The sequence below is a fragment of the Hipposideros armiger genome, unplaced genomic scaffold, assembly GCF_001890085.2.
Source record: "Hipposideros armiger isolate ML-2016 unplaced genomic scaffold, ASM189008v1 scaffold_5, whole genome shotgun sequence".
Classification (NCBI taxonomy): Eukaryota; Metazoa; Chordata; class Mammalia; order Chiroptera; family Hipposideridae; genus Hipposideros; species Hipposideros armiger.
This window is the reverse complement of record NW_017731355.1, coordinates 4,739,665-4,758,904: the sequence shown is the minus strand read 5'-3', so window position 1 is coordinate 4,758,904 and position 19,240 is coordinate 4,739,665. Positions and strand designations below refer to the sequence as shown.

The following is a 19,240-nucleotide window of genomic DNA, read 5'->3' as shown; positions in this document are numbered from 1 at the left end:
ATGACACTTCTATTCATTTCTTCTTTTCAACTGAAAGCAGCTTCCTATGAAGATAAAGCTAGGTAAAATCTATTGTAAAGAGGAGAATAACTTGAATGCAGCTATCATATCAAAATGAAAACACACTTCTGCTCTCTTCACCTACTGGACACCCTGAATACTTTTCTTAATGATGAAGTCAAATAGCATAGCTGATGAGAATACAACTGATGATAATTTTTTTCTTCAGAAGTAATCCTACTCTGTAATTCTGTAGTTATTCTTATTTATGTTTGGCAAATCTTTTTAAATGAACTTATATAAAAACAGAATGATGGCAGGGTGTGAATTAGAAAAGAGCTAGAAAACATGCTTTAGAAAATTGTGATGTGAATAAATTATATCGATTCCTGTTTATCACAAAAATATTTCAAAGCAGCTTTAAATAAAGTGTTTAAACCTGCACTTCCAAAAACCACAGCTATTATATAGGTTTCTTTGTTTTTATTGTACGATTTTATATGGTTCCTCAAATATTTTTTCTTTTGCCTTCAGAATAGCCAAAAAAAAAAAGAGGTAAAATATACATTTCAAATAGCATTTCACTAATTTAAGGAAGTTGTAGGGATAACAAACACTCTGCTTACCAAAATCACAATCTTAAATCTTAAAAACCTGGTATTTAATAGTGAAATGATTTAGTTGGATGAGGTTGTAAAATGGAGAATACTGTGTAAAAAAGATAATAATTTCACTCTACAATAAGGTGAAATTCACATCAATGAATCACTATAAAGAGAATGTTTCATACCTTTTATGCGTGTGTTGATAGCATGAAGTAGGTTTCAAAATTAAATTTCCACTTATATTTCCAAATACCTTCATTATTACAACAAACAGCATGAGAATGATTTTGTTCATAATATTTGTAAACCTATAGCATTCTCCAGTGAATGACCAGAAAAGTCACTGTGTTTTGAAATGTGGCCAAACGTTCAAAAGAGGCAATAGGCCTTGGGAAGGAAAAAAAATCTAATTTTTCATCTTAGCAAAAAATAACTTGGATTATATTGTGTGGCATGCAAGTATTTAAAACACTGGAAAAGTCTAGATTTGCCTTCAGTAATGACAAGGGATCACCATCCGCCTTCGTTTACAAGAAGTTTGAGAGAGTAATTACTTGACAGGCTTTTGGTCTTTTAAAAATAATCTTTATCAAGCACCTATTTCACAAAGAATCATGTCAGAATAATAAACCTAGTCTTCCCAGTAGCATTATGCAGGATAAAATTCAGAAGAATATAAACGTGACGAGTGACTAATGTTGAACAGATGACAGGAAAGTAAGAGCTATAAAAGCTTCCTATCGGTGTATTGACTGAAAAATTCATAGTCTTTTGTATCTTCAAGATTCTAGATATTTTTTACTTAGAATTTCCCCAAATATACTTTAATTAAAAGCCTTCTTCACAAGCTCTAAGAAAGTTACTATTACAATCTCATGGTTTCTGAATTGCTTGTTGTAGAAAGGAACCATTTCATTGGCCTTAGTCAATTAACTATAGGATCTCAGTGCTTGTTTCTAATGTTAAAACACTCAAAAGAGGGGTGGGAAATGGCCCATGGAGATGCTTTCATCATGTTTATAAACTTGTGGAGATAGTAAATAAAAATTCTTGCGATGAAAACCCCTAAGACATTGCTGGAGGAAATATTGTTCATCTAATGCTATCCGACTGTCAAGAGGGTGTGAAGCTCTGTGTGTGTGTGTGTGTGTGTGTGTGTGTGTGTGTGTGTGTGTGTTCTACCATTGCTTATAGGGAACAAGGTTTGATCTAAATTTATCAAATAATGTAATACCCCAATGGCCATTAGTAGACCTCCTCTCTTTATTTTCACATTGTCTGTTAGTTAGAATTTGAAGTCAAGAGATAAGAGATGAGTTCATTTATCATCTTTTTATGTCCAAGTTCTACTTTTTTTCTCTTCCTCTTCAAAAATTGTATAACCTTTTACAGTTTAATCAATTTCTATCACATGGTGCCATTATTCATCCCCTCAGAAATGGTCTCAGATGATCATCTGAAGTGCCAAACCTAAAATATCTTACTTTCTAGAAATAAAAACAGCGTCTTCTTCTCTGGCTTTAGACAAAGTCTTGGGCTGGGGGAAAATTATCTGCCTAAGAAAAAACAAACACTCCTTCCACTCTGTGTTTGTGTTTGCATGGATCAATTGTGAGACAAACAACATTCATTGACAATTGCTGGCCATGAGTCTGCCTGTTTGAAATACCTTAGTCAGGAGAAGTACCACAAACTGAACCGAACAATCTCTCACAAAACATCTGCAACCATCTGACCCTGGCCTTAACCTTTAAATCTATCTTTTCATATTCATCTCAAAAGACCTTGTCAATGGCCAAGGAGACTCAAGAAAAGGATTCTTCAACAAACAAAAAAGATACAGAGGAAATTCAACCCAGATTAGGTTGCAGAAGATAATACAGTTTGCTCATTTTTATTCTGCTGCTCAAACTGGAGTTGAATTCATTTTCACTTTATCTTTATTCATGTTATTTAAACATAACATTCATTAGGATTGTGAACTGCAACAGATAGAAGAGAACAAAACTACTCGCCAAATTTGTTGGGCATCTGTTCCCACTAGAAGCGGCCCTTTGCCAGCTCCACATCATGTCATTTTTTCCCCTGAATTCATTTCAAAGTCAATCCATCAGTTTATGAACTGTTTGATCAAACTTGTCATTAACCAAGTGAAACATTTAATTTGTATTAACAAAAATGGGACAAATAATTAGTATAGGGATTAACCATTTTACTTTTTTTTTCATTCCTATTTATCAAACATGTTCATTGTTGATATAATTTTTTCTTGTTGTGACACTATCTGGTTTCACCAGAAATAATGGGAAAGATTTCTTTTTTTTTTAATGAAAATAATGATGAACTTATGAACTGGCTATTTTTTTAAAAATCCATACAAATATCTGGACCTTACAGCTGCCAAAAGTAACTGCTAATTTTAGTTACCATCTTCATTAAGATAGAAGCATAGGTTCCCAAAAGGCAAAGAGACTGAATGAGCCAACTGCCCAAAGACTTATGAGAAAATAACCACAGCTATATGAAGTATTAAATGAAATTTAATTTTAATTTTTTAATAAAACATTTCATTTCAGCATCAAACCATACTCTAACAAATGGCATAGGTAACTTACCAAAAGGTCTTTCCTCTTCTTGCCTACAGTATTGATTTCAGTTTCTCCACCCCAAATTGCTATTTATGTAACACATGAATTAGAAATGGGGCCATTGATGATAGTTGGGATTTTTGCTCTTTGGAAGACTTAGCATCTCGGGCAATTGCCGTGACCGTGACCTCATTGGGCACTTGTGAGCCTAGCTATGACAATTTGTTAATGAACTAGTTTTGTTTTTAATTGCTTACTTAATTATGAAGCACCAACATAATAGCATTTCTAATTTGTTTCATAATTGCATGGAGAGATGAAATGTTGGTGTCTATCATATGCTTGCTTGTAATCATCTCTTGTTCATGGAAAATTTTCCAAAGCCATGTCTTCTTTAATATGACGATGTGGTACCAATTATTGAAATGTGTTCCTCTTAAACGCAATTGTGCCTGTCAACCAATTTCAATCTCTCTCTCTATGAGTGTATATAAGTGTGTGTGTATATATAAAGTTATTTAAAATTTTTTATTTTGAATAAGATAAAAGTACATAAACATGGAAAAAATACATATCATTGCCTAAATAACAAACATTGGCATTTTGACAATGATATCTATGACCATAACAGTATTAAAGAATAGTTTATAAAAATAGTTAATTTAAACTGTAGGAGGTTCTCCTCACTATTAGCGTTACTGCTGTTGTATAGAACGTTTAAAATTCACAATTGGTGTGTGTTGTGTGAACCAGTTTTCAGCATGCTTCAAATCCACGCAGAGAAAATGAAGGTCAGTATTAAAATCAGATCACTAATCTCATAACACTTCTTTCTTGTCACGACCTAAATTTGAAAAATTCAGAGAATTAAACCAAGTCTCTTGTAAGATAAAGAGTAACTGAAAACTATGTTTTGGAAAGAAAGTCATGGTAGAGGCCACTGAAGTTGCCATTGATCTATGTCCTTCTCAGTGAATTTTCTTCATTACAGTTTGTTCTCCATGGAAAAATATATTCAATGCAAAACATTAGTTATGGGCCCAACAGCACAGTTTAAAACATGTGTAGCTGATGTATGTTTCCCCCCAAAAATACAAGTATTGGCCTGTTCATTGTCATCTACACAAAGAACTGAGTCCTAAAATCCTTTTCTCAACTAAATTCTTAATAAGTAAACTGAGACTAACCCTCTAATACCAGATTTGTTAAACAACATGATTTAGGCCCTTGCTATTCATGCACCTTGTACAACTAAAATGACTGGTGAAGCTAGAATCATGAAAGAGTCATTTTATGTAGCTGCTAAGTTCCTCTCAAATCTCCTGCAACTTAACGAGTAAAGAAAGCTCAACGTGTAATGCCGGCTAATGTGGTTTATGGTAGAAAATAGTATCAACCTATCTTTGTAGCTTATCTAAGCCAGGATAATACTTTTAGCCTTTAGAGTAGACCCAACTCCATTTTTTCAACTCTTGACTATGTATTTCCTGAAATCCTTTTCCAAAGAGTTAAATTGGATGTGAAATCTGTACGAGGCTATGGAGCTGTCTTTGTTCTAAGTCTCGCCAGCAAAGCCTCGCCTCTGTATCACTTTCATTGCCTTCTGATTGAGCTTGACAGTGTGACAGGAAAGCAAAGGGAGGCAATTCCAAACTGAATGAGAGTCTTTTTCAGCCACACAGCAGCCTCCTCCTTAGCCCCTAAGAAAAAGAGGTAACAGATGCCAATAGCAAAGCATCCCTAACAAAGTCCTAACTTTGATGCAGGCAGAAGAAGAAAAAACATGCAAAAGATTGTCTCAACGTGCAGGAAAACCTTGAATGGAGCACAAAGGATGCAAAAGGAGAAAAATCACGGTGCAGAAAATGGCTGGGAGAGTTATGTAGCTACAGAGCATTTAAGAAATTACTTTCCTCTTAAAAGAGGTTAGGATCTTCAAAACCCACTCTGCCAAGTACAGTGCAGTTGGAATAGTGACATTATGTGAACCAAACTGATTGCTTGGATGATGTTCATGGGAACTAATGCTTGTCCCTTGGGTGGAAAGTAAAACTCCGCCCAAAAGTCAACCTTCTACTGTAGCCATTACCTTTGTACTCAGGGGAGTAGAGTGTTTTCTGATTGAAAAAAAAATATTAGTAGTTACTATAATTTTTTTTACCTTAAGGTGTTCTATAATTAAATGGGTCTGAGCATCACTTACTTTATACTGCTTTATACTATCTAGGGGTCAGCAGCAAGCCTCATCAAAGAGTGGCTTCCAAGGGTACATTGATTTCTGAAAGGGAACTGTGTTTAGCTGCATGACAAAAATATATGGTAAGATATAAGCACTTAGAATGCTTATGCTAGCTTCTCTTACTTATTCTATATGTGCAGGCTGCCTTAATCCTTGTGGCAAGGTCATGAATAAAAGTGGAGATAATGGTCTATCCAATTGGCCCAGGGCATTGCTAACGCCCAGATAGTGCCAAACCCATTGCTAAGATCAAGACTGGCAGCCACACACAAGCCTGGGGTTACAACCCCAGGTCCTGAGAGTTTGTGGACACAACTCAGTCATTTGGTGGTAGGAGTGGAAGACAGACGAGGGAGAGTAGTTTCGTGGTGCTCCTGTCTCTATTTGTCTTCATTTATTTTCAGAGACTTAAAAAAACCCCAAGACATCAATATGATATGAAGATTGCTATACGTTCTCATGTAAAATAGCGGGGAGCATTTAAAAAAAGAATTCCTTCCTTGATTATCCTCAGGGGCTAATGTGCTTGGTAAAGCTCTGTGAATTCAAAGCCCAGTGACATGATACACATCCCCTAAGGGGTCGTTATTGGCTATCATGATATCTATATATGCTGGGGACGTGGCAGGAGGGACAGTACAAGTACTCGCGCCCTTCTTACAGGCTAAACCCAGGCAAGATCCTGGTTTACTACACCGAACACATTGTAATTATCATTATTTTGGATACTAATATTACAGAGAATTTTCTGGGTTTTTTTTGTTTGTTGGTTTTTTCTTTTTAACTAGACTTTACCTTTTAGAACAGTTTTAGGTTCACAATAAAACTGAGCAGAAAGTACGGGGAGTTCCCAGGGACCCACCGCCCCACACATGCATAGCCTTAGTCATCAGCATTCTTCACCAGAGCAATTTTTAAGAGTAGAGATATTGTGGCGTTATTTTTTCCTCTGGAAATTTTGTGATGACTTTTCTTTATTTCAAATATTATAAGGCTGCTTTTGTCTCAGGCTGAAATACTCAATTGCATATTTATACTAGTAAATTAAAGGTTAGTTAGAGTCCATGGAGATAAAGCTTGGACCAAAAACATAGTTGAAGGAAGATATTTGGAGCAGCATTAAACCTCTCTGCATGTTTTGCTAGAACTATGATTGAAAATATAAAAGAGAGGAAAACATGAGGATAACCTGAAACTCTAGAACTCGTAGTTTAACTTATAAATGATTATTTATGCGAAAATAAAGCATGTGTACATTTCATTGGTAATTATATGTTGACTGTGTATATTGTAATTGACATGCACAGGTACATAATTAGTATATGGGACACTTCTGTAGGTTAACATGTACGTATGTACGAGTTCTCACATACTTAAAATGTTTGAGAAGTAGTAGTGACTTAAGTCATTTCTCTCATACTCACACTCACACACAGGTTATAAAGTTTTCCACATAATTGATGTCCTCTGTCTATATTTAACATGAGTTCATTTCCTTTAATGACAGCTAATGAGATAAAAACAGGCATCATGAGCAAGTTAAATCAACCACCTAAGCTTGCACATGAAACTTAAACAAAAAGGAAACATCTGCAATTAGCAAATTGCTTTGATGTGGCTAAATATCTAGCTCTCTGCATCACCAACACTGAGGGTCTAAGTCCCAGAAGAAGCTGCTGATCGAGACGTGCTGAATGACATTCAGTCTAATGAGCAGTGTTTTCTTGTGTAGCTCACTCCTTGAAGATGGCAGTACCATTCAGTTCAGGGGAGCTCAGGGGCTGTACACAAGGTGTGGACATGGAAGGGGGATGCAACCCCACTGTCCACCTGGAAGATCTTTATTTCCTTCCTGATAAAGTAAACCTGAGCACACGTCTAAAATGCATGAGGGCGTTGCATTACCTAATGAGATGCTGAAAATGCAGAACTGGTTAGAGGGTGGTAAAGACCCAGAATGATCACTGGGCCAGTCTAACAGGAATCTGATGGACTCAGGCAAAAAATGAGAATGTCTTCACTGCCTGCTTGACAAAACTCCCTTTACACAGGAATTGGGTGGAAGAACACACCTCTTTCCCCATGGCACAGGTGTAAATGTGGGCAAAGCCATGTGCAGAAAACCAACGGACATAAAGAAAAAATCTGCAACATGTCAATGGGCACTTAGGAAAGTAACATACATTTTTTACTGTGTGCTAGTCATTCATTTAATCATCTCAAAAAAACATGTGAAGGAGGTATTATTTTTATCACTCTCAATCCAGAGATGAGGAAACTGAGGCAGAGAACAATGTTTTGACAACTTGCCCAGGTCACCCAGTCCCTTAGTAGATGGTGGACCTGGGATTGGCGTGCCAGTGGTCTGGCTCCTACACCCATGCTCTTCACCGCCACACCACAGCTGCCGTTAAGGATTCCTAAGGTGAGATCTACTGGTTAAAAAAAGGCAAGGAAAGAGCGGTACAATGGGAACAAAACTACTGGGACATACTCATTTTGAAAACCAGCTAGATTTACGGGGGAATTGAACATGATGTCCAGACACTGAAAGCGAAGAGTTCTAGGTGTGATCACTACCAGGAAACTAAACTTCCTCAAGATATTAGGAGAGAGAAGGGGGGCCAGCTGGAACCATGGGCGTTTGACAGGTTGAACGCGAGGAGTTTCTAGGTGTCAGGCATGCTCATGAGCGTCATCTTCTTTGGTTCCTTGACAACACTGGGAGGTAGGTGTTAAAGCCCCATTAAAAAGATTTAATAAACTTTGTCTATTAGAGAAGTGTTAGGGTGACAGGAAAATTGTGGAAACAGTACAGAGTTCCTACAGTTCCCATATACCGCAACCCCCCAAACTGAGGGTCCCTTATTATTAACCTCTTGCATTAGCCTGGTACATTTGTTACAATTGATGAACCAATACTGATACATTAACTAAAGCCCATAGTTTATATTAGGGTTCAATCTTTGTGTTGTATAGTTCTGCAAGTTTTGACAAATGCATGATGTCATGTACCTACTATTACAGTATCATACAGAGTAGTTTTCTGCCCTAAAAGTCCCCTGTGCTTTATTTATTCATCCCTTTCTCGCTCCCTTCTCTCTGTCAACTGATTTTTTTTTTTTTTTTTTACTGTCTCTATAGTTTTGCCTTTTCCAGAATGCCATTTAGTTGGAATCATCCTGTATGTAGCCTTTTCAGACTGGCTTCTTTCACTTAGCAATATGCATCTCAGGTTCCTTCATGTCTTTTCAAAGCTTGATAGCTCCTCTATTTTTATAATGGAGTAATATCCTATTGTACTGGTAAATGAGACTTTGTTTATCCATTCGCCTGTTGAAGGGCATCTTGGTTGTAAAGCCCCATTTTTAAATGTGGAAATGGAGACTCAGAGAAGTTCTCAGGTGTTTACATTCCTGCAGCTAGAAAGTGGTAGAACCAGACCTTCTGGTCTAAGGCAGGGTTTCCTCCTGCATGACAGCTGTTCAAAGGGGATTAGGGAAAAACCAGGGTGGGAGTCAGGTAATAGTGTAAATTGAGGCACTTGGTTAGTCAAACCACATACATGTCTCATTTTTCTTCTTAGGTTGTCCAACTATATTTTCATTGTGCAAAATGTATACTTCTAGAAGAGCTAGCCCCAGCAGAGTCATATGTCTCTCTAAAAGTGAGAGCTTTGTATATGCCAGAAAAGTTGCTTTAGGGAAGACAAATACTGCATAGCAGGCCCTGGGTTAGTAAAGTGAAACATCTTGGTAGCATTGGCCAGTAGATTGCCACCCAAAGTAGCATTGTTTTCAGGAGCCCTACAAAGGATTTTTTGACTGCACAAATTACCACTCTGAATTCTACCACAGGATTTTTTTATTCCTCTCATTTAAAGGTTTTGAATTCCTGTGAAGGGTCCAACTCCTCAGGGAAGGAAGCAATTATCACTTACTGCTAATAAGGCACTGAGACCCAAATGAGAAGATGAGAGAGAGATGGAGTAAAAGAAGATAAGCAAGAGAGCAGGTTGGAGCTGGATGCTAAATAGTCACGATTCCCTAAACTAAGCCAACTGTTTCTTTCTAGGTGGAGGAAACTGCACTAGTGTAATACTCTGGGTCTCATGCATTCTCACTCATGGATGCAGAGTGATGGTTGATTAGTGAGTCTGTGAAAGTCTCCTTTTCTCTCAAGAGTGAGCTGCCTGATGCAGAACCCTTCCATCCTTCGTTCTGGACTATATGTAACAGGAGGCCTGTGCCACGGGGAAGGCCTTAGGCTCTCCAGCATGGCCTATGACTGTGGGTAGAGGTAGGGTAGTCTGTTTATCTCTGTGTTCTATATTAGAAAGTATGGTCTGCAGAAAAAGCCATATTCTCCAAAATCAGCTCTGCCAATGACAAAGGTGACATTTGGTCTTTATTTGCTTTACTATTTTATTTATAGCTAGTTGGTTCAGAATTAGTGAGAAGAGAAGTGATATTTTTGGGTGCTCATCAAATCCAGTTCGTGGGAAATCAGGGACCACCTTTATCCCTTTACAAATTTCCTTATTTATGACCTTTTTTCGAAAGATGCCTTGAACTTGACCAACAAGAGATGGGGTAAGGAGATAAAGGGCAATAGAGGAGGCTAGAGGAGGTTTGCAGACAGTCATCAACAACAATCATAACTATTTATTATTGCCTCATTGAAGTGTCATCCTCTCTTATTCTACATAACAACAATGAACCATTTCTCGATCAGATTGTGACTTGCAACGAAAAATGGATTTTATATGACAACTGGCGACAACCCACTCAGTGGTTGGGCCTAGAAGAAGCTCCAAAGCACTTTCCAAAGCCAAACTTGCACCAAAAAAAGGTCATGGTCACTGTTTTGTGGTCTACTGCCAGTCTGATCCACCAGAGCTTTCTGAATCCCAGCGAAACCATTACATCTGAAAAGTATGCTCAGCAAATCGACAATATGCACCAAAAACTGCAGCGCCTGCAGACGGCACTGGTCAACAGAAAGGGCCCAATTCTTCTCCACGACAACGCCTGACCACACCGCGCACAACCAAAGCTTCAAAAGTTGAATGAATTGGGCTACGAAGTTTTGCCTCATCCACCCTATTCACCTGACCTCTCACCAACCGGCTACCACTTCTTCAAGCATCTCGACAAGTTCTTGCAGGGAAAATGCTTCCACAACCAGCAGGATGCAGAAAATGCTTTCCAAAGCATATTCCAAAGCATGGATTTTTATGCTACAGGAGGAATAAACACTTATTTCTCATTGGCAAAAATACATTGATTGTAATGGTTCCTATTTTGATTAATAAAGATGTGTTTGAGCCTAGTTATAATGATTTAAAATTCACAGTCCGAAACTGCAATTACGTTTGCACCAACCTAATATATCCTTTATCATTAAATTTAGAGTTCTAACTTTGTCATAGGCTCATCTCCCTATTGAGATACTTTTTCATGGTCTTTTCATAGTTAAGAAAATAAATCTTACTTACAATTGGTAAGTCATTTCAGTTATCCATGGCAGAAGAAAATTTGACATGTGGGGAAATTTATCCACTATGGCAAAATAGTGAACGTGACTTGAGAATTGCATTCTTGGCAATATCTTTACCCAGTTTTTTGTTTTGCAAATCTTTCCCTTTCTTCCCTAAAAAGTTCAATAGATGTTTTTGAAAAATGATGAACCAGAAACTATTTCTAATTTCCTAAACTGTGAACCAGTATTACCAATTGCCTTCTGGAGATCCCCATATGAATATCTCATAACCACTTCAAACCCCAAAATGAACTCAACATATTCTTCATGAATCTAGCTTCTCACTCTCAATTTCTCAACATAGGAATGGTGCAATATCTCTTCAATTCCCTGGTTCAGAAATGGAATTATCCTCAGTCCTTCATGCTTCCTCCATTGCATTCCTCCATTGATTAAATTTCAGAGTCCTATTAATTCTACCTTCTAAATAACTCAATTCCATTCCCTTTCCTCAATTTCCACTGCAATTCATTGATGCAATACTTATTAAGGTACTTAATATTACTTATTATTACGAATAATAATTGGTAATAATGTTCCAGGTACCATGCTATGCACTGAAATTACAGTGGTGAAAAAAACAGGTGAAGTCTCTGCCCACATGAAGGTTATAATCTAGTGGGACAGACAGATGATAAACAAGGTTATCTTAAGTAACAATTTCAGGGATCGATAAGGGCAATGAATATAAAACAGAGGGTTATGGGAAGGTGGTATGGTAGATAGGAGGGTAAAGGCTGGTCTCCTTGTGGAATGGACCTTTGTACAGGAAAACTTGCAGGATGTGAAGGGTGAGTCATCTGAAAAGATCTCTTGGAAGAGCCACTCTTGCAGAAGGAAAAGCCAGTACAGGAATTTGACGTTGGAAAAATGTAATGTGGTCTAGAAGGCTTGAGCGTCTGGCAGTGAGTGAGGGGGCGGTACTGAGGCTGGAGAGCTCAGCAGGGGCCAGACATGCAGGGGGGCGTTCTGCCACTTGCAAGGAACTGGGGATTTTCTTAAGTGTGATTGATGGCTATGGAGAGGTCTTGAGGAAGGGAGTGACATCATGTGGTCTACATTTTTGAAAGGCCATTCTGACTGCAGTGTGGAGAATGTTGTTGGAATGCAAGAGAGAAGCCAGAAGATAGTTAGGAGCTATAGAAATGCAGAGAAGAGGTGAGGGTGCTGATGGGTGTGAATGTAGTGAGAAGGGACAGATTCAGGTGCATTTGAAGGTAAAGCCAGTAGGACTCACAGATGGGCAGAGGACAGTAGTGAGAGAAAGACAGCATCAGAATGACACCTAGGCATTTGGCCTGAGCCAGATATAATTTATTAAATGATTCATCTTTTGCCAATCAGGGGAAAATCATCTTCCTCATGTATTGAGTGTCCTTGTAAATTTGGGTCTATTTCCGGGTTTTCTGTTCTGTTTCTTTGATTTATCTATTGCTGGACCAGTACAACACTCTTTTTATCCCTAATTAAAAATTAAGAAAAATGATTAATATATTACCAATTAATGTATTATAAATAAAATTAATATACAATAAACTTAGTTTTCTAATTCAGCTCTGTTTTTGTTATTCTCACATGCTAATCCTACTAATAATTTTAAAGTCACTTTTATCAAGTTTTCCCAAAAAAAACCGACCTGCTAGGAATTTGATGTTTTTGTATTGTATCTATAGCTTAGTCTGTATTAACATTTTAACATAGTTTTTCTTTCCATGTTTACAATGTCCTGTAAAGTTTTATAATTTCCTTACTATAAAGCATAGACATTTCTTGTTATTTTTTATTTTGGAAATGAAAAATTACTTTATCTGTCATACTTTCTAACTAGTTATTGCAGGCAAGTAAGAAAGTTATTACTTTTGTATATTTGTATTTTATCTAGATAGTCTAATAGTTTTTCAGTTGCTTCACTTGGGTTTTTCAAGACTATAATCTTTATAATCTGCCAATAGTGATACTTCTTCCTCTTCCTACCCAATATTTATGCTTCTTATCTCATTCTCTCATCTAATTACTTTGGTGAGCACTTCAAGAACTACCATGAAATAATTGTGAGGATGACAAGCACCCTTGCCTTGTTCCTGGCTGTAATGAGATTACTTCTAGGTTTTCACCAGTAAGTATTATGCTGGCTGTTAGTTTGTGATGCACAAAATATGTATATCTTTTTTAAATATATGGCTAACAAAGTTATGTTCTATTACTACAATATTCAATATCAAGATCTTTTAAAAAGTCAAGTTGTTTTTTTCTTTTTTGGGGGTATGTAAGGCAAATATTGACATAATCATGTGGTTCTAATTCTCTGGCCTATTTATAAGATAAGGTTTCTTAATAAATTATTACTGAACTATCTTCAGAAGTCTGGAATTACCCCCTCCTTGATAATAATATGTTGTTACTTTAATCTACTATTCATATGGTATACTATGTTAATATTTTATTTGTTATTTTGCATCTTATTCATAAATGAGATTCGTCTGTAGTTTTTCTTTGTCATTTTTGTGATCCTCTGGTATTATTGTTGTGCCAGCTTTGTGAAAAGAAATCTTTCCTTAAACTCTAATACAATTAAATGACAACAATTCCATCAATACATGGAAAGCCATCTGGTCCTGACCCTGGAGTAGTACTTCCTTAATCACTTTATAGCCGCAATATAGGCTTTATATCACTTTGTAGAAAAACAAAATCTGAAGCTTTGTAGATTTATATATTTTTAGAGAGTGGTTCATATTACCCAGGTCTTCAAATTTGTTCGCACAAGATCATAAGTATTGTTTAGTATTTACATAAAATTGCTTTCTTGCTTAGATATTTTTTAGGTGTTCATACCATTTACATTTATTGTTGTAGTGTATATGTTTGACCTTAGGGCAGTCTTCATATGATATGTTTTATGAGTTTAATGCTTTCTTTCTGACTTCTTTGTTACTGTCTTTCATAACAGTAGAGATTGCTTATCTAGAAGCCTAAACATTGGAAACATCCAAACTTCAGAACTGTTCTGTAAGTCTGCACTGTCACGGTAGCCCAATCCAATAACATGTGCAAGATATAAGGTTAGAATGGATGAGAAATTGTTTCTAGATGTTGTTGCATGTTGTAAAATATTTCATAAATTTCATGAAAAGAAATAGTGATTTGTTACTAAGAAGGAAAGGCTCTCTATGTACACACTGAAAGAAGTCTGAGAAGGAAAAGATTAGCCAGGACAAGCAGATACCTCTTTCCAAGAGCAGTTATTACTTCATTCTCTCTTCTGGCTTGCAAAATTGTTACAGCTTATCCTGATAACTAGTAATTTTGCCACTATATGAAGATCAACCAGGATTTCTTGATGAATATAATTTTCATATATTTCTATTCTTTCATGATGTCCCTTCCTCTTTCTCTGCATTTCTAAGGAAATGGGTATGTATTTCACACAAAAATTAAGTAAAATGTATTCATTGTGTTTATATTACTAAGTACCTAAGATTTTACATAGTGCTATTAATAGCTTTTCTGCTTTCAGGTAAGCATAGATATTTTAAACAGATGCAAAATTAGGACCGACAATTCAATGTTCAATTGTTTGACATTATATATTTACATTATTTATAAGAAAATAAGATATTCAAAACATACATATTTTTAAAGATCATTTATTGCTTCAAGTGCCTTATTTTCTATATTACATACCATATTTATATACTAAAATTTCTTCTTTGCTTACTTAGCTCTTTTGGAGTTTAAATATGTAAAATATAATTAATCTAGACCAGGTTAAGTCTTGGACATTCTGGATAAAATATCTTCTACCATAAATAATCTTCGTTTCCACCATGCCCTAGCCCTCCCCTCCCTCCTATCAGCCCTGCCAGCATTATATTATTAAAGATAAATGTTTTTCATTCTAGTGAATTTTACAATTTTAAATAATATACATAAGTCTATGATTCTCAATTATCAATTTCAAAAATTAAAATTGCTACTAACTAACTTCTGGTTGAAGATGAGGACATTTGCTTACTTTACATCTCTTTTAGTTTCTCTTTCTCTCTAGCTAATTTTTATTAATAACTATGGAATGCTGAGTCCGTTATGTTATTTAAAAAATATTATTTAGCTTTTATTTCAAGATTTTAAAGATCTACTTAATACTTTAAATTGCATAGGTGTAATAAGCAGCATTATTTAGACATAATTAAATGATTAAATTCATGTAATATTTACCTGGAATCCATATATTCCCAAGCTTCTCTATCTCTTAGTTGATTATTTTTACTTATGTTTTGATTGGGTAGGTTATATTTATAAATAGATTTTTCAGGAAGAAATTATAGATAGTGTCTCTTGAGTATTTACATATTTGAGAATTTTGCTGTTATCTTTACATGTAGAACAACAATTTGTCTGGGCTACATGATTTTCCTCTCAAAATGCTTCAATCATTGCTCACCTGTCCCCTGGCTTTAAATGGTACTACCAAACAGTATGAGGCCAGCCTGTTAATGCCCTCGTTTGATTTTCTTCATTGGCCTGAGTGTTAGAAGGGTTCTTTTTCTATCGTCGAAGTTCAGTAATTTCAGCATGAAAAGTCTTGAATCATAGTATATTAATTACATTAATCTGAAGATTCAGCTCTTCTGTGATTTCAGAAAACTTTTCTTCTATTGTATCTTTGAGTATCTGCTTTTTTCTCTACTTCAGGGAGAACAAGTATCTATATTTTGTAACAATTTAGCCATCTTCCACATCTACTAACTTCTCTGTAATAATTTTAGTTTTTCTTTCCCTGTTCCTGTTCATTCAGTGTGGTTTTCTTGAGTCTATCAACCAGATCATTGATTCAGTTTTCTGCACAGCAAATTTTGTTCCTTGGTGTTTCTAAATGAAATTATTTTTCTCTTTTACTTCTGCCAGCTTTCTTTAAATTTCATTGTTTGCTTATTCTCTTATCTTTGATATCATCTCTCATAGAATCCATGTTCTCTTTAATTATGTCTAAATATGCAGCATTTATTTTATCAAATTTTCTCCTGCTTCTCATTGCTCTTTCAAAGGTGCCTTTTCTTTATGTCTTTATAGTAGTCCCTCCCTCCTTCCCTCCCTCCCTCCCTCCTTCTTATATAATAATTATCACATAAGGTCACATAGCTTTTTTTGCTCTTGGTTACTCATCTTTAACCCATGGCAGTTTTATATTCTGACCTGTGAGGCAGTTTTGTATCCTGACCTGTGATTTGCCCCCAAATTGTATGGGTGGATTTTTAAAAATTTCTCTATTTACTTTGGCTTTTTTTTTTTTTTTTAGTTCTCCCTTGGAAAATTAGCTGGAAGGTTGGGATGTAATGCTCTGAAGCTTTTTTTTTCTTTTCTTTCCCAACTGCCTACAGGGAATGGTGAGGAGGCATGGGGACCTGAACAGCTAAAGCAGGAAAACTTTCTTCTCTCTCACTCTCTCTTATGTATACATACCCTTGAGTATTTTTGTTGATAATATGGTATTATAGGTGCAGCCTCTTCGCTAAATTGGAGAAATGTCCACGTCTGTTTTTAATCTGCACTTGGACTTTTCTCGCTACTGCAGAGTGAACCAGACACTTATTTTTGTGTGAAGGCCTTGCCTCAGGCATCTCCTTCAGTTTTTAAAGCTAGATCAGGCCTGTCTCCTTTTATTCCTCCCTCCTTTCCTTCCTTCCTTCCTTCCTTCCTTGCTTGCTTCCTTCCTTCCTTCCTTCCTTCCTTCCTTCCTTCCTTCCTTCCCTCCCTTCCTTTCTTTTATAAATAAAAATATCTATTCAAATGGGTATCATTTGCCACATATATAATTACAGCTGAGATTATCCTCCCAACCCTTGCTTGCCTCCTCTCTTATTCTCACCACACCCGCAGGCTCCCACACAGGCCTCTCCTGAATCACACAGGCCAAGCAGTTTCATCCCTTGTAAGGGAAGACATCGAGTTCCTCCTTGTTACCCTCCGTGAAGGCTTTCAGCAGCACCACTTCCTAGATCCCAGCTCTTCGAATTCATAAGCATCCAGGCTTTTCCCCACAGTATATGCACAGTGTTGTGTTAGGGTGCGTTCCTAGCATCTGCCACACACTGTGCCTGAAATCAGCACAACTTTGATGACCCAAGCCCCGGGGTTGACTCTGGTTACCAGGCACTCTAACGTCTCCCATGTGGCCAGTTTCCTTTTAGGAGTCCCTCTGTTCCTGCCACATGGTCTTAGTCAGGTACTCTGGTTAATCAGATATATCATAATAATTTTAAAGTTTAGTCGGGAGGAAAGGTTTGTCAGAAACCCATTCCTTCTCTCCTATGGGACTGCACCGAGTCTACATGAGTTGAGGCTAACCCCGTTTCCTTTGGTGCATACATGACCCAGCTTCTTATAATGTTGAAACATTCATAACCCCTAGCTCCACACAGTAACTCTATGCTCAATGTCCTTGTGTGTTTCCTATTTATATTATACCTGGTGTGCACACGGTGGCACATTCAAGCATAACGTGGGATTAAAATGACCTTTGCTCCGGCACCTAGCCCTACGGGCTTGAGCAACCAGTGGTGCTGCCACATAATGTGCCTGTCACACGGCCAGCCTAGTGGGTGATGCGCTATCTCAGCACCTTCTTCAAATAAATGAGTGTTGGGCCTGCTGGCACCCAATTATTTTAGCTCCCTTTCTCCTTTCAGGGGGCTAGAAAGTCAGATTCATTCATTCAATAAAGCAAACATACAATGTTTATCAAGCTCTACTGCACGCCCAGCATTATCTGAAGTACTGGCTACATAACTGTGAACAAGAAACCAGCTCCTGTCCTTACGGAGCTTCCAGTCTGGAGGCTGGAACTGCTCCTCATTCTGCCATCTGTGCAGAGACAGCGTTCTTACCGTTTGTATGTAATGTCAAGGGCTGTGCCTCTTCCAGTGGAAGCAAATATCAGCGATCTGAATCCTGGCTGCATAAATTCATTTTGTTCTGCAGGAACCCTCCTCCCGCCTTAAAAAATACGTTTAAAACGTATTTTCTGAAGTTAATTCATGTATGAGAAAGTTCTGGAAATGCTGCTGGGCCTGCGGGCAAGGTAAGTATTAGCATCGCTCATTGAGGCTTCATTTCAACACTCTGCGGGTCCATTTGCAACCCGTAGTTTGAATCTGATTAGTTGTACAATAACTCTTTACATTTTTATACAGCATGGCACCTTTCTTGGGATGAGCTTAAAGTATTTTACAGTCATTATCCTATTAACCCTCACTCTAGGAAGTGTTGGGGGTGGCATGGAATATGTTATTATCTGTCTTTTATAGAAAGGACGTGATGGCACAAAGAAGTCAAGGAATTTGAGCAAGAGTGCACATAAAGTTAGATGGAAATGGGGACAAAAAACAGGTTTCACAAACAGGCTTTTGCTGCTCTGGCATACATTTCTCTGCTTCCCTCTATCAGAAAGAACTGAGTGGGTGTAATGGTGAAACCGAAGGTCCCATCTTTTGTTGAAATGAATGGGTTAAATATATGGTTGGGAGGAAGGGGCAGATGAGATGAGTCATCTAGGGTGATAGGAGCTGCTCAATAAACTTCTTCAAACAATACGCATAGTACTTCTCAGTGCAATGCTGCCAAATACTGTAGGAGAAACCCAGGAAGTACTCTGCTTGCCACAAAGTGGGTACTAAACACATATTTGTTGAAGGAAAGAAGGAGGGAAGGTGGGAAGACAGAAGGGGATATAAAATGTGGTTCCCCTTTTCAAGGAGCTTACCTCTGGGGAGGGAGAAACACTACAAACTAATATAAAAAACAATTCTGTGCTGAATGAGGGAGTGTTGTCCGTGGAAGCAATAGGAGCACAGAAAAGGAAGAAACCACTGTGGCCTGGAGTGGTCAGAAACCTCACACTGATGGATGGAAGCCTCTTGCCATAGACGGAATCTGAATTAGCTTTGGAGAAGGGAGGGGTTCTGGGGAGGTAAAGAGAAGGAGGGAAGTTACCTTTGGAAGGTCAACGGCCTAACTAGGGTGGTGATGGAGGCTATACAACGGAAGGGGTGCAAGCACGAGTTATGTTTTTTTGTTTTTTTTTAAAGATTTTATTGGGGAATTGGGGGAGGGGAACAGCGTTGGGGAATTGGGGGAAGGGGGACAGACAAGTTGCTCTCCTTTTGTTCTTCAGTCTAGTTGTGGAGGACGTTGCTTCACTGGCCTAAGTTGGCACCATCATTGCGCTCTTCCCAGGCGAGGCAGATCGGTCGTCGGGCTTCTCGACT

At 37.4% G+C, this 19,240-nt stretch overlaps 1 protein-coding gene across 1 annotated transcript in view; it reads left to right on the top strand.

The window, feature by feature from the left end:
- The window catches only part of LOC109384034 (histone-lysine N-methyltransferase SETMAR-like), a 34,853-nt gene extending 24,214 nt beyond the window's left edge, over positions 1 to 10,639 (top strand). The window contains exon 3 of the mRNA XM_019644974.1: positions 10,167 to 10,639. Within this exon, the coding sequence (XP_019500519.1) occupies positions 10,167 to 10,466 (300 nt within the window). The 3' untranslated portion in view covers positions 10,467 to 10,639. The remainder of the gene's footprint in view (positions 1 to 10,166) is intronic.
- Positions 10,640 to 19,240: the final 8,601 nt, after the last annotated feature.